The sequence below is a fragment of the Phoenix dactylifera genome, chromosome 16 (genome assembly GCF_009389715.1).
Source record: "Phoenix dactylifera cultivar Barhee BC4 chromosome 16, palm_55x_up_171113_PBpolish2nd_filt_p, whole genome shotgun sequence".
In the NCBI taxonomy this organism is placed as follows: domain Eukaryota; kingdom Viridiplantae; phylum Streptophyta; class Magnoliopsida; order Arecales; family Arecaceae; genus Phoenix; species Phoenix dactylifera.
In genome coordinates, this window is record NC_052407.1 from 10,597,248 (window position 1) to 10,609,634 (window position 12,387).

The following is a 12,387-nucleotide window of genomic DNA, read 5'->3' on the forward strand; positions in this document are numbered from 1 at the left end:
ACAAATCACTAAATAAATTTTATATGCCAAACTTGACAAAATAAAATTATTTTTAGTAATATATGTTAGGAAACTTAACTTGCAGGAAAACTTAGGATGTCCCTATTCGTAGCAACCGATACCTAATCTACATTGCAGACACATCATTTAATGTGTTCTACCTCTACTTGAATACATTGACAGCATGCCATCTAATGCATTCAATCTGCAATTATGTGTCGCATGTCACGTTTTGTAATGAACTCATTAATGAGATTATTTTATTACTAGATAAACGTAGCAGCGTCCTACTTGAAATTCCATGGAAATGAATCCTGCACAGTTTGTCAATCCACATGCGCCCTCACATGCCATGTACATGCACAAACAACCATGGACTAATGCAAACAGGAAGCACACAGGCAAAGATATGGGTGCATGCGCATATGTATCCTGACAGCGCATACATTCAAGCAGAATTCTGAAGCCAAAGTCCGCACGCACATCATGATGCAGAACTCCCATAAACGTCTTCCATAATATAACGAAGTTGGCAAAACGAAAATGGCATAGCCAGAACTGAATTGTTATGTATTGGTCAGTGTATATCATATGGAAAACAACAATGCATTTCATTATCAACAAATACAACAGGAAAGATCATGGATGATTTTTAATGGCATGTATCTTTGGATATCCAAGGTCAAAAACCCAGGCATCATCTCCATGCAGGGGCAGAGAGATATGCACCACAAAAGAGATGAAATGCAGGCTAAAAGATATATCAAATAGCAGAACATCAGTAGCTAGAAAGTAACGCATCATATTCATATACAATAATGAAACTGTAAATGAGAATGATATACCCTCTCTAACCCTGAAATTCTGCCGCCGGTAAGCTTCTTTTCTTTTATCCCTCACCTAATTTATCCATGACTTCATACAGGAAAGCTGAAAGGATGCACCAAAATACAGATGATGACGATGATGATGATAATGATGGCAGCTCGAGAAAACTTTGGAGTTCACCATTCACTGTCGCTTGGACAATGTTTTCCTGAGGCCTCTTAGAATCTTTGCAAACCACATCATGTTCATGACAAACAGTGCTGAGGGCACCAAAAAAGTCAGGAGGTAACCAAAGGTATGCATCTGCTTGATCTGTCAACAGATGTGAAGAGTAATGACATAATGGTTCGCATGAATCTACCCAAAAAAAAAAAAGAGGAGTAAAAATGGAGGCAAGACATACCTGATCGTAGTGCAGATAAATGTGGTGAAACAAGTAGATGAACAAGCATATTCTTGCCACCTGCACCAATATACTTTAAATTAACAAAAACAGCTAAATCATACTAGATTGCAATAGCATTTAATGGAATTATAGTTTAGCCTGGAATTAACAATTTGGAAGTTTAAATACTAAGACAGCAGTCTAAAGTTTTTACAAAGTCTCAACAATTGATAACTGGCTGAATTTATGCATAACTACATGATCTAATTCAATTTTTCAATAGCTACCAGTCAGTTAAGGGTTCATACACTTCAAGATGGTGCCAAAGGATTGCCATTCAGGCTTTTGTGTTTATCTCAATGACTGGAGACGTTTTTTCTATTGAATGATCAACAAACTCCTTCAGGAAATAAGAAAAATAGATGGTAAGAATCAGCCTAGCGACTTGACCACAATGTGAACACCCAGCACATAAGTGACATATAATTGGACTAGAGTTATGATTTTAAGGGAAATTTTAGATGATAAATGGTGTTGACTGATCAAGCTATTGATGTACTGCTTCATAAAACAAGTAAAAGCCATGTTTATCAAACTCAATGCTTCTGCTCTTTTGTTTCCTTTTACTTCCATTTATTTTCTATAGTGAACCCATATTTAAGAAAATAAGCTATAAAATCAAATCATATGTTTATCGCATGACACTTTCTTTCATTTGTCTAACTCTTTTCTTTTCCTTTCAATGATGTTTTAATCTAGAATTTTACAGTTATGCACAAATTAATTATGACATATTTAAATGCCTAAGCGCATCCTTTACAAAAAGAGAAAAAAAGGCCTGAGCCCATCTAAATGCTTAGCAAGAGGCTGTGCACTGCCAAGCCTAAATTCTCCCAGTGTATTGACAATTATGTGCTTCAAGAATTGGTGCAACATCTTTGCATCTATTTTTTGTCGATTTATAAGCTGTGACTAGAAGGCGATGCTACAACTTGTAGAAGACTAAGCTGCCAATGAAGGATCGCAGTATTAGTTAGTTAACAAATCTTATCAAAAGACACTGTTTTTGAACTAGTAAGAGACACTGTTTTTGAACTAGTAAGAGATTAGTCAGGCTAACTTCTTTATATATTCCAACTGCCCATCCATACTTTTAATTTTACATAGCAGTGATTGGTTTTTTCCAAAATATTCCCCAAAAGAAATCACATTAAAGCACAAGACTGATAATTTATTCTAGTCTTTTAAATCTGTTTTTTTCAATGAAAAGAGTTTTAGGTATCTTTCATTTTTGTGAAAAAAAATAAAGAAAGCCAACTCTTCTACTCACCAACCATGCAAAGAACATCATAATGCCATTAACAAGATAAGCACTGGACCTTTTCATTCCTGCAGTGTCAAGAAACCTTCACAAAACAGAAGATGCAAAAGGTCAACAGGTGGAAATACATGAAGTTGTGTTGTAGGATTTCTTGAGTAATTTCAACAAAATTACCATCGCACATTAATCCCTGGAGTGGTTGTCTCAGAGATGAGGACCATATATGTGTATAGCTGCCCTTCGCCAGACAACATGGCATAAGCTAATGCACTTACAGAAAGCAAATGATGGAGAACCTGAAACAAAAAGTCCCCATATCAGTCCATAGTAAATATGGAACTTAGTGACGCTCTTGATTGGTACTTGAAATGATAATGAAGGCCCATAAAGCTGTGTTCCTCAAGTAGACATGTCACATGAGAAAGAACAGTTGAAGTGGACAAAAAAACCCAACAGAGAACATGTCCAAGCTTAGATGAAGCTTACAAATATGACTACTTACATATTCCTTTCCACCAAGAGAAGGATATAGCCAAAATATCATCGCAAGGTCAGTGATGAAATACCCAACAGAAACCTGTCAAGTGTAACATCACCAAATAACTTTAAGAAACATATATTCAGATACCAGTAGTATAAACAAAGCATATTGCATGATAGTAAAATAAAAGATAGAGATGTCACCCCCAATGTAACAGTGGAGAGATTTGATCTTCGAAATGTAACTAGGCCCTCAAGGTGATCAGAAAATAGATCTGAGAAGAACACTAAGTACACCGACATTATCGTGATAAAAATGGCATGTGTGCTAGACATACCCCTGCAAAATGGTTCAATTGAATATGAGAAAAAATACAATAAAGAAGGATGCAGAAAGCCTGTGATTTCTCACCGATTGTTCCACTCAATCCGTTGGATCTTTGTAAGAGAAGCATAACCCTTATAGTAAAATGGACTGATTAACCGAGTAAGATCATATGCCTGCTTAAAAAAAAGGCAGACAACAATAGAACAGCTTAGACAACTGAAAAATCTATGTGATATATTCAGATTTGGATGAAAAATCTTTTGGAACTACAGAATCTCTAAAAGAAATATTAGCACACTTGATTAATAATTCAAAGACCTTCAAAACATATGAATATAGATTTACACATATTCAGCGGTGTAGATCATGATCAACAGTGTGAATCTCCAATTTGGATGGCACATGGTTGATTTTTGACTTATTAAAATTTTTACCTAAGATTTAATATTTAGTGCATGGTCCAACTACATATATAAACAACCGTGGCTGGGATAAGACTTTATGTTTATGGTATGCATGTATGTATACTTTTTGTTATAAGCCAAAGATTTCCACCAACTACTTAAATATGGCAAGATAGTATAACCTCCATCACATGGAATAGTCCATGGCCCATGCTATTTCCAACTTTACCATCTTCTTCATACCTCTAGAGCGAGCCTATTTATTCTAAACATGCTGATAACATTTCATTGACACTTATGTTATACAATTAAATTGGTTGACTAGGAATTACATTAATATTGATGTCTATCAACATAGCACTTGTTAATTTAATTATGTCACGTCCTATAAGAAAATTCTTAGTTGAATTACTTCCATCAACTAAGAGATTTTATGAAGTGCCGATTAGCAGGCAGTTTCTACTATATTTCTTAGTTGTTCAGAACTAAATTTAAAGTCAACAAACAAAAGGTACTAAACAATGCAGCCAAAATGAAATAACCCTGTTCAAAAACTAATTCTGATAAACATTAAGACTATAGTTACTATATCATTGACACTCAGAAGTAGATAACAAAAGTGTTCCATACTAAGCAACCTCTTTTACCATATTGTATACACAAAGTGGCTGGTTCAAGGAAAAAATATTTCGAAAAACTTCTTTAGAAAAGATAATTTGATAGTCCATCTATAACAGGTAAATGGATATCAGTGTCACTTTCTCAATGGTTCTTGTTAGCCCTTACAGTCTTGAAACTCAGTTCTTAAGGCTACCGGTTTCCAATAATCCCTTTTTAAAAGAAGTATAGTGGAATGCAACCAGTACGTGCTAATTTTCTTTTAAGAAAAACTATCTTCTTCAAATTCATGATGTACATATTCATCTGTATGGTCAAGTGCCTGCATATATGACCAATATTTTTCATGTGCAGTTGTACACATACACTCAATTACATCAATCCGAAGAACAATTTACGTAAGGCAGACGAGGCATACCATCTTGCACATGAAAATGCCCCCAAGCACAGAGGTGTATGGGACAACTGGATCTGCCAGCACGTATTTTCTAACCAGTTCCTGCGCCTGGTACTTATAAGACTTGGTTGCCATCACTCAAATGTTAGAAACCTGCAAGATAACACATATAAACCAAAAGGTGTAGTTGGAGGAATGCAACAAAAATCTTAAAGCCATTGAGAGCCCAAGAAAACACTAACAGATTTATAATAAGATTATTCACAGGCACAATGTTAGTACAAGAATGAAATAGTCCTTGTTAACATTAGTTAATACCGACCCGAAAACCGAAATGGTTCAGCTCAGTAAGAGGTCGAACCAGGCTGAACCGAGCAGAGAAGCCCAGTTCTGCTCGGTTTGGAGCAGTTCTGGGTGGTCCAAGCCTCTAACCCTTTTTTCTTTCCCTTCCTTCTTCTATCTCTTTTTCCTTTTTCCTCCCTTCCTTTCTTTTTCTTCTCCTTCTTTCCTTCTTTCTTTTCCTTTTTTTTCTTCTTCCTTTCCTTTCTTTCCTTTTCTTTTTCTTTCCTTTCCTTCTTTTCTTTCTTTCCCTTTTCTTCAGTATACAAGAAAAATAATATATATATATATATATATATTAATACACACGCGCGCGCGCGCGCGCGCGTATATATAAAGATGCTCTTTTTCTGAGCGTGGTGATGAGTAGCTTCTAAAGTTCACGAAAAAGCTACCATAATTTATAGAAGAAGCAAAAAAACTGCAAAGAGCATAGAGAGGAGCTACATGCAAGGAATTACCTAAAACCTTAAATCTATAAAAATACATCAAGTCCACAATAATTTTTCTCTATTTTTTGAAAATCATCAATCGATGCACAAGATATTTTGCAAAGAAGAAACCGAATGTTAAATCAGGATAAACACCAAATCAGTCTCAAACTAAAATATTAAGTATGAGAAATATAGCATTAAGATCACCTTTCAAGATTACATAAATTAAATTCAAAAAAAAATGACAACATTCTAAAAGACATCAAAATTGTTGTTACCGAAATCTTATAATCAAAGATTTTACTAGAGAGACATCATATGTAAAATTGGTAATGGATCAAGGATTTGAGTGATGGGAATCAGGCCTTCAAGACCTTCAAAAGTTGCTAATAAAGGATTGGTAGTCTCTAGATGGAAGATGAATAGTTTTGAGATGATGTTTAGTCATTTTTGCAGTGAATTGAATAGTTTTTTATTGTTCTTTTTAGCTAAGCACTTTTATGATTATGAGGAAGGATATGGAAAACTTTGGATTAACATCAAAGGTCATTGGCCATAGGTAGGAATACTAGGCGTTTGAGGATACAAAAGCTGACCCAAAATAATTGGGAAGGGGCTAGATGATTATGATGATTAGTTGAGCCCCTTTATGGTATGATTTGTGGGGGGCTAGGAACTTTGTTCAAATTCATTAGGAACCTCTATGTAAGGATAATTGTTAGGTGGGGCTTTTAAACAAAATGCCAATTAACTATATTCATAGAGGCTGGCGCCTAGGGTTTTGTTTTCATGATGTTTGCACAGTGAAATAAAGCTCTTCTTCTAATTTACGTGGTGCGAGACCTCTGCCGGAGCGTGCATCCCTTTCTTTTCCCCCCTCTTTCCTCTGTTTCTCTTTCAACCTACTTTTTATTTCTTGTTCTCGACCCCTCTCTCTATGGCAGCTAAAACCCTAGCTCGTGCATTCCAAAGCATTCTTTCTAATACTAACAGCATCTAGATTTGACCCTTTCCTGTTTCCTACACTCATACAAACCAGCCACCTGCTAGGACCTGTCTATAGGCAAGAACAGATCTGCTGTCACAGCTGACCTCTTCTGGTTATGTTGGAAAACCTAACAAACCCAAGTACCAGCAGATCAGAAAGCAGCCATTGAAACCCTTTCCAGACCTTTGACATATGCCAAACTGCTTTTCAGCTCCATAGGAACTGCAGAAACCAATCTGCTGTTACCGCACTTGTTTATTTCTCCTTGAATCTAATCCCAAAAACTATTAATAAAACCCTTTAATCTATTCATAAAAACAGCTGATTGCTCTGCTGAAATTTAGACCCTAAACTTGCTATCCATTTTCATCCTACCAAACTCGTTAGTGCCCCTACAGCTTGAGGGATGCACGACAGTGCCGATCGCTCTAAGTTCTGCATGAAGCTATTAGGCCTGCAGGATTGATGTGCAGAATCAGATTGGAGCCAAAGAAGCATTAAGAGAATCGAATGCTTCCTAGTGTGATAGCCAACTTGAAATCTCATGAAGTCACTGAATGCTGTAACGTCAGCAGTTTAATTTGCAGGTTTGATGATTTGATTTGATCTCAGCTGATTGTCACATTTGTTGCTTTAACTTTGCATCATTCCTAGAATTATGTTAGAAGATTATTAGCATCTACTGCATTCTTATTTTTTGTTTTAGCTAAAATCTCTGCATTTCATGTTAGGTTTATTCAGACACCTATGTTTTAGCATATTTTTACCATATTTTCTTTAGGTTTAGCTTTCAGATTAACCTCATTGCTTGCTTTTTTGCACTGGAACCATATAGGTATCGTTTAGGTCCATCCTACTTTATTAAGACTAGTGTGTACCAGCCTTGAACTGGCTATACACCTATACCATGCTGTACTAGTTGATTGTTGGTACTGCACGGGCCAATAGGCTCTGATTTGGTTTTACTAGGCCTGACCGACTTTGATAGCACCCGATCGAGGCAGTTTGGACCTAAATCAGTGCTGAACCACCTTGTACCCATCAGGATACCTCAAAATGGGCTTTATCGTCCCTTTTCCACCATTAAACTGGTGTCAGCTATGAAGGAAAGTTTAGAGGTGAGAACAATGAGTATCCAAACATTGGTGAGCTTGGATTGTCATATATGAGGCTGAAAACAAGCTTCTAGCCAGTGCTTAAAAGATGGCTGCAGTATATGGGCGGTCGAGACTGCATACCGCAAATGCATCATACGAGCCGCATATGTCAGTGCATAGGCAATTAGTATTTTTTAATATTTTAAGTAAATAAGATAAATTAGAACAACAATAACAGCAATATCTTTCATAAATAAAAGCAATAGTCACCCAAAAAGAACCTAACAATTCTACCTCTTACCTAGTGCTTAATGCAACAATTATAGTATAACATACATATTGATATTATCAAAATGCATGTATCTACCTCTCTTGTAACCAATATCTAACCCAACGGACTACTTGAACCTACCCCATTCACATGGCTTTCCTAAGAGTGAACCATATATATTGCTACAAAATGCTAAAGGACTACAAATACGATCACACAATAATAAGTAGACCACAAATGCCGCTGCGCCATGCTAATCTTGCCGCATAAACATCCGCACAGTGCTAAGTGAACCATCTTTTTGGCCTATATATACCCTGACCACATATAATGGCTGCATATATGAAATGGTGTGGCTGAGGGACTGCATATGCATATGCAGCCACATGCACTGCATTCGCGTCCCCCGCCCCCTATTTTTTTTTCAAAAATCTGAAAATAAATGAAGGAGAAATAGAAGAATTAGATAGGAATTATGTTACAGATAGATACAGCACATATGAACTTTGAATACATGTCCCAGAGCTTGAATCTAGGATTACAATCAAGGAAATTAGGGATTTAGGGTTAATCACCAAAACCTTCCCCATTTCCTCTTAAATACAAAAATAGACCCAGCAAATAATGTTTGACAAAGTTGATGTTTGAATATGTTGTCAAGCAGCGGCCAATCTACATTTTTTTCTATGCCATCAATATGCTCAATGTTGCTCAATAATATGGTAAATTTATTATTTCTTTGTTCATTTATTGAGTCAGCAATTGTTTCATCTTAATGCACTAAAGTCTTTGGTATCATTCATCAATTCACTAATTTCCATTGATGTAAGTACATGTCAATTATTAATACCCACACATATTTTTTAATAACCCAGTTTTTATTGCAAGTTAAGCAAAGTTATGATCAAACAAGCAACAAAAAACTTCAAATCACATCTAATAGGATGACAAGCCATTAAATCGATATGTACCACATTTATACGAAATCATGGCATTAAAAATAATAAAATAAGAAAGAAAATACAAAAAGAAAATTTTGGAGGTCAAAATAGGCCATATTGATCATACCAAAGCATATAGGTCAAAACCTTTTGTCCATACAGTGCACAATATGATGTGTTACTACATTGGCTGACCATCAACACATCCCTAGATTATGCAATTTGAATCCTTCGCATGGATAAAGAGTATGACCATATAGAGTTGCTTGTCATTGACGGTGTTAGGTCAAACAGGGTTGACAACAAGCAGCATTGTAAAATAATCATCTAAGGTTAATCTAAACTTTATGGAAATTCAGAAAAGAACTTAGTCTAACTTTTTGTGCCGTTACCTGAAAAGGCTCTAAAACAATTTGCAACAGGTTGACACATTGGTTAAATTAGAGGTGCTGTTTATGTGCTCTTAAAGCAAACTCCAATCTCTAATTTGAAGATGCTGTCTTTTTTGTGATAAATACATATAAATATCAAATGCAAAGCGTGTTCTTAAATATCATCAGTTTTTGAGCATCCAATATAACATGTGACCAGTTTAAACATTTTCGCAATCATTGATAACAAAGGCCTGCAAAGATGAGTAAATCTTGGCTTGTTCAACAACTACTAATTAATTAACATCCTGACCAAAAGAAAAAAGAGATGCATTTCATCTCCACTTGATTTACATTCCACCAAATTCATGTTAATGTCCAAATTCATGTTTCATAATTTAAATTCCGCAAAAAGTTAAGCAGTCATAACCCCTAAACCTTATTCTCCACCTGTTTATATCCCATCATTGCATTATAGTATATACATACTGAAAATATATCCAGAGGGTTAAAGTCTTGAGAAACATAGAAACCCCATGCATGTAGACATACATCGACTCCAGAGCTCAACAAAGTACAACTGCTACAATGATGGGAGTAAGAGAAGAAAACAGAACTACCTATATGATGCTCGTATTGCCCCAACCACCAAAACATTGAGGGAAAGGATTGGTTAACCCAGAGAATCTGAAAGGCAATCCATCTAACCTTGAGGTAGATATTCAGTTATTCGTGCATTCAGTCCATCTTCACCAACCCTTACCTAAAACCAAACACATCAAACCTCAACTAAATTGTGATGACATTTTCAAATCATCTTTTACCATACCATGGAATAACTCTACAATTATGTGTCAGGTGACTCAAGCAACCAAAAAGTTATCAGCAATGACTAAATCTTCCAAGAAAGTGCAATGCTGTTCTAATTTTTCCAGCCCACTTATCCGATCTCCACTCTGGTTCGCGAAGTTGTCAGTAACATGCTTATCTCTTCAGGGAGCACGTGCAACAACATGGTGAAGTAGTTAGGGTTGATAATACTTTAGAAGTTAGAACTAAGAGGGTTCCTGATTGAAGCAAATCATTTGAAAACAAGGAGTAATGACACTACTACCAAGTGATACTGATCAAGAGACAAAAGCAAAACACAAAAATGACAGTATAAGGGAATCAATGTGGTTAAAAGTGTCAGAAGTAAGCTCAAAATACCTGCAGCATCAAACTGTTTTACAACTATTCAACCATGAACTCTAATTTTTAACAATTTTATCATGGTGGAAAAAGCAAGCAAGACATACCGTTGCAACAAGTTTCATCTTAGACAAGATAACTTAATTTCCATAACATTCTAGCTGAGAACAGTGACTGCGGGAATGCTACATGAACTGCATGGAAGGATAAAAAGAACATATAGATTCAACTGAACTCATAATTTAAGCACATGTTGCCATTTGATAAAGATGCTTACAGATGGAACACAAAACAACTGCACAACAGAAGATTGAAATTTAGCCCTTTCAAGAATATTCATAACCATGTGTTTTAGAACTATGGCAACATATGTAATCCAATAGATTCCCTGCCCCCACCCACCCCCACCCCACTTCCTCTTCTCCCCTTCTCCTGCCAATAGCAAACAAGAAAAATGCAATGCCGTGTCACAGTCATATGTTATGCCAAGAAACTGCTCTCTGTCCATCACTAACATCCAATCTTCACATAACAATTACCACTACCACGTAGAACCACAATATGGCATCTATAAGAGCACTATCACATCATTCCTCCACCTTCTGATTTTTATATACCAAGCAGATGTATATATTCCCATCCAAAAGAGATTCTATTCCCGAGCCCAACAAAACAATAATCTTCAAGAATACCCTAGCATCAAAAGACAAATAAAACAAACAAACCCACAATATAAATATACCCAAATCTTGAAATAGGATCAAGAAAAAAATAACAATGCAAATTTCTCTCCTTAAACAAGACCCAATCACAATGGAAACCCAAAACAAACATCAAACTTGATGTATGAAATGCCCGTTTCAGCAAAAAAAAAAAAAAAAACAAACAAACATCAAACCGCAGCTTTCACAGAGAATGTCGAGGAGGAAGCAAACCCAAATCACAAATCGAGCAGATAAATCGAATCCCCGGCCACGATTTCTTGTTTCCAGATCGAAATTACACAGCTCTATGCCCCAAGAAACAACGAGCGAAAGAGAAAACGGCGACGACAAAAGGAAGAAGGAGAAGAGAAGGAAGAGAGGGGCGAGGCGTGATTACCTCGAACTACAGGATTAGGCGGGGATTGAGATGGATTGGTGACCAAGCGATCGAAGCGGACGCTACCATTCGTCCCAAAAGGAGAAGACCGAGAAGAATTCCGACAAACACCCAAGAACGCCTTCATTCGCTCTTATCAGCAACTAGAAAAATCCTATTCCTCCCCCAAGGAATCCATTTCTAAGGGGAAAACCACCATTTAAAGAACCCACCTCCGTTTCGTTCTTCCACAACCATGACTTCCCCCAGGGGTCTAAAGTTTGTTTCTATGGGTCGCATTGGATGGATGGGTATGGATTTATGGAGTGCATGGCCATTCCTCTGGTGTCGGGTCTTCTGGAATGGCTTGGATTGAAGGTAAGGGACCCAATTGGGGTTAGTGGATATATTAATTGCTCAATAAAATGCAGGGCCTGATTCATTAATTTATTTATGTTTTTAAAAAAAAAAAGGGTTTGTTTTCATGATCAACCTTCTCAAAAAAAAAAATCTAATTTGCATAAATACCCTCTTCAAACTTATATTTATATCTCTACCTTTATAAAATATTGTTTTTGCACAAATACACCTAATATAACGGTTCTTCTAACACCATTAATAAAAATTATATTTATTTTAATTAAAAATAAAATAAAATTTTAAAATTACTTTTTTGTTTTTCATCGCGATCATCTTATAAATGTTTCTTTTTGCACATTTATCTATATTTTGTCATTTTAATTTGAAACCGTTATTTTTTTAACGGCGTTAGATGGCGTAGGTATATATGCAAAAATAAGAATTAAAAAAAGGTAGAATAGCAAAACAAGTGTTTTACGAGAGTATATATGTAAATATCAATTTTGGAAGAGTATTCATGCAAAATTCGATGTTTAGTAAGATATTCACACGAA

The 12,387-nt window shown here is 35.9% G+C and overlaps 1 protein-coding gene across 3 annotated transcripts; it reads right to left on the reverse strand.

The window, feature by feature from the left end:
- Nucleotides 1-585: 585 nt before the first annotated feature.
- Nucleotides 586-11,835, reverse strand: LOC103719293 (TLC domain-containing protein 4). 3 transcript variants are annotated; one of them, XM_026809332.2, is made up of 10 exons: nucleotides 11,495-11,835; nucleotides 9,823-9,965; nucleotides 4,783-4,914; nucleotides 3,427-3,515; nucleotides 3,219-3,354; nucleotides 3,037-3,111; nucleotides 2,709-2,830; nucleotides 2,544-2,619; nucleotides 1,232-1,291; nucleotides 586-1,140 (listed from the first exon to the last, which is right to left on the reverse strand). In XM_026809332.2, exons 3-10 carry the CDS (start codon nucleotides 4,894-4,896, stop codon nucleotides 1,012-1,014), a joined length of 801 nt encoding a protein of 266 aa, XP_026665133.2. In that variant the 5' UTR covers nucleotides 4,897-4,914; nucleotides 9,823-9,965; nucleotides 11,495-11,835; the 3' UTR covers nucleotides 586-1,011. The 3 variants fall into 3 exon arrangements, with proteins under 3 accessions (XP_026665133.2, XP_008806696.2, XP_008806695.2); XM_008808474.4 differs by lacking the exon at nucleotides 9,823-9,965 and adding an exon at nucleotides 10,501-10,587; XM_008808473.3 differs by lacking the exon at nucleotides 9,823-9,965 and having other exon boundaries at nucleotides 11,495-11,834.
- Nucleotides 11,836-12,387: the final 552 nt, after the last annotated feature.

What these genes read in the sequence shown, in the direction of transcription:
- LOC103719293 (XM_026809332.2), bottom strand. Translation starts at nt 4,896, where the DNA reads ATGGCAACCAAGTCTTATAAGTACCAGGCGCAGGAACTGGTTAGAAAA. An exon ending in TCTCCACTGTTACATTGGGG is followed by an intron (nt 3,112 to 3,218) that starts GTGACATCTCTA and finishes TACACTTGACAG; the next exon opens with GTTTCTGTTGGGTATTTCAT. An exon ending in TTTATCTGCACTACGATCAG is followed by an intron (nt 1,141 to 1,231) that starts GTATGTCTTGCC and finishes ATCTGTTGACAG; the next exon opens with ATCAAGCAGATGCATACCTT.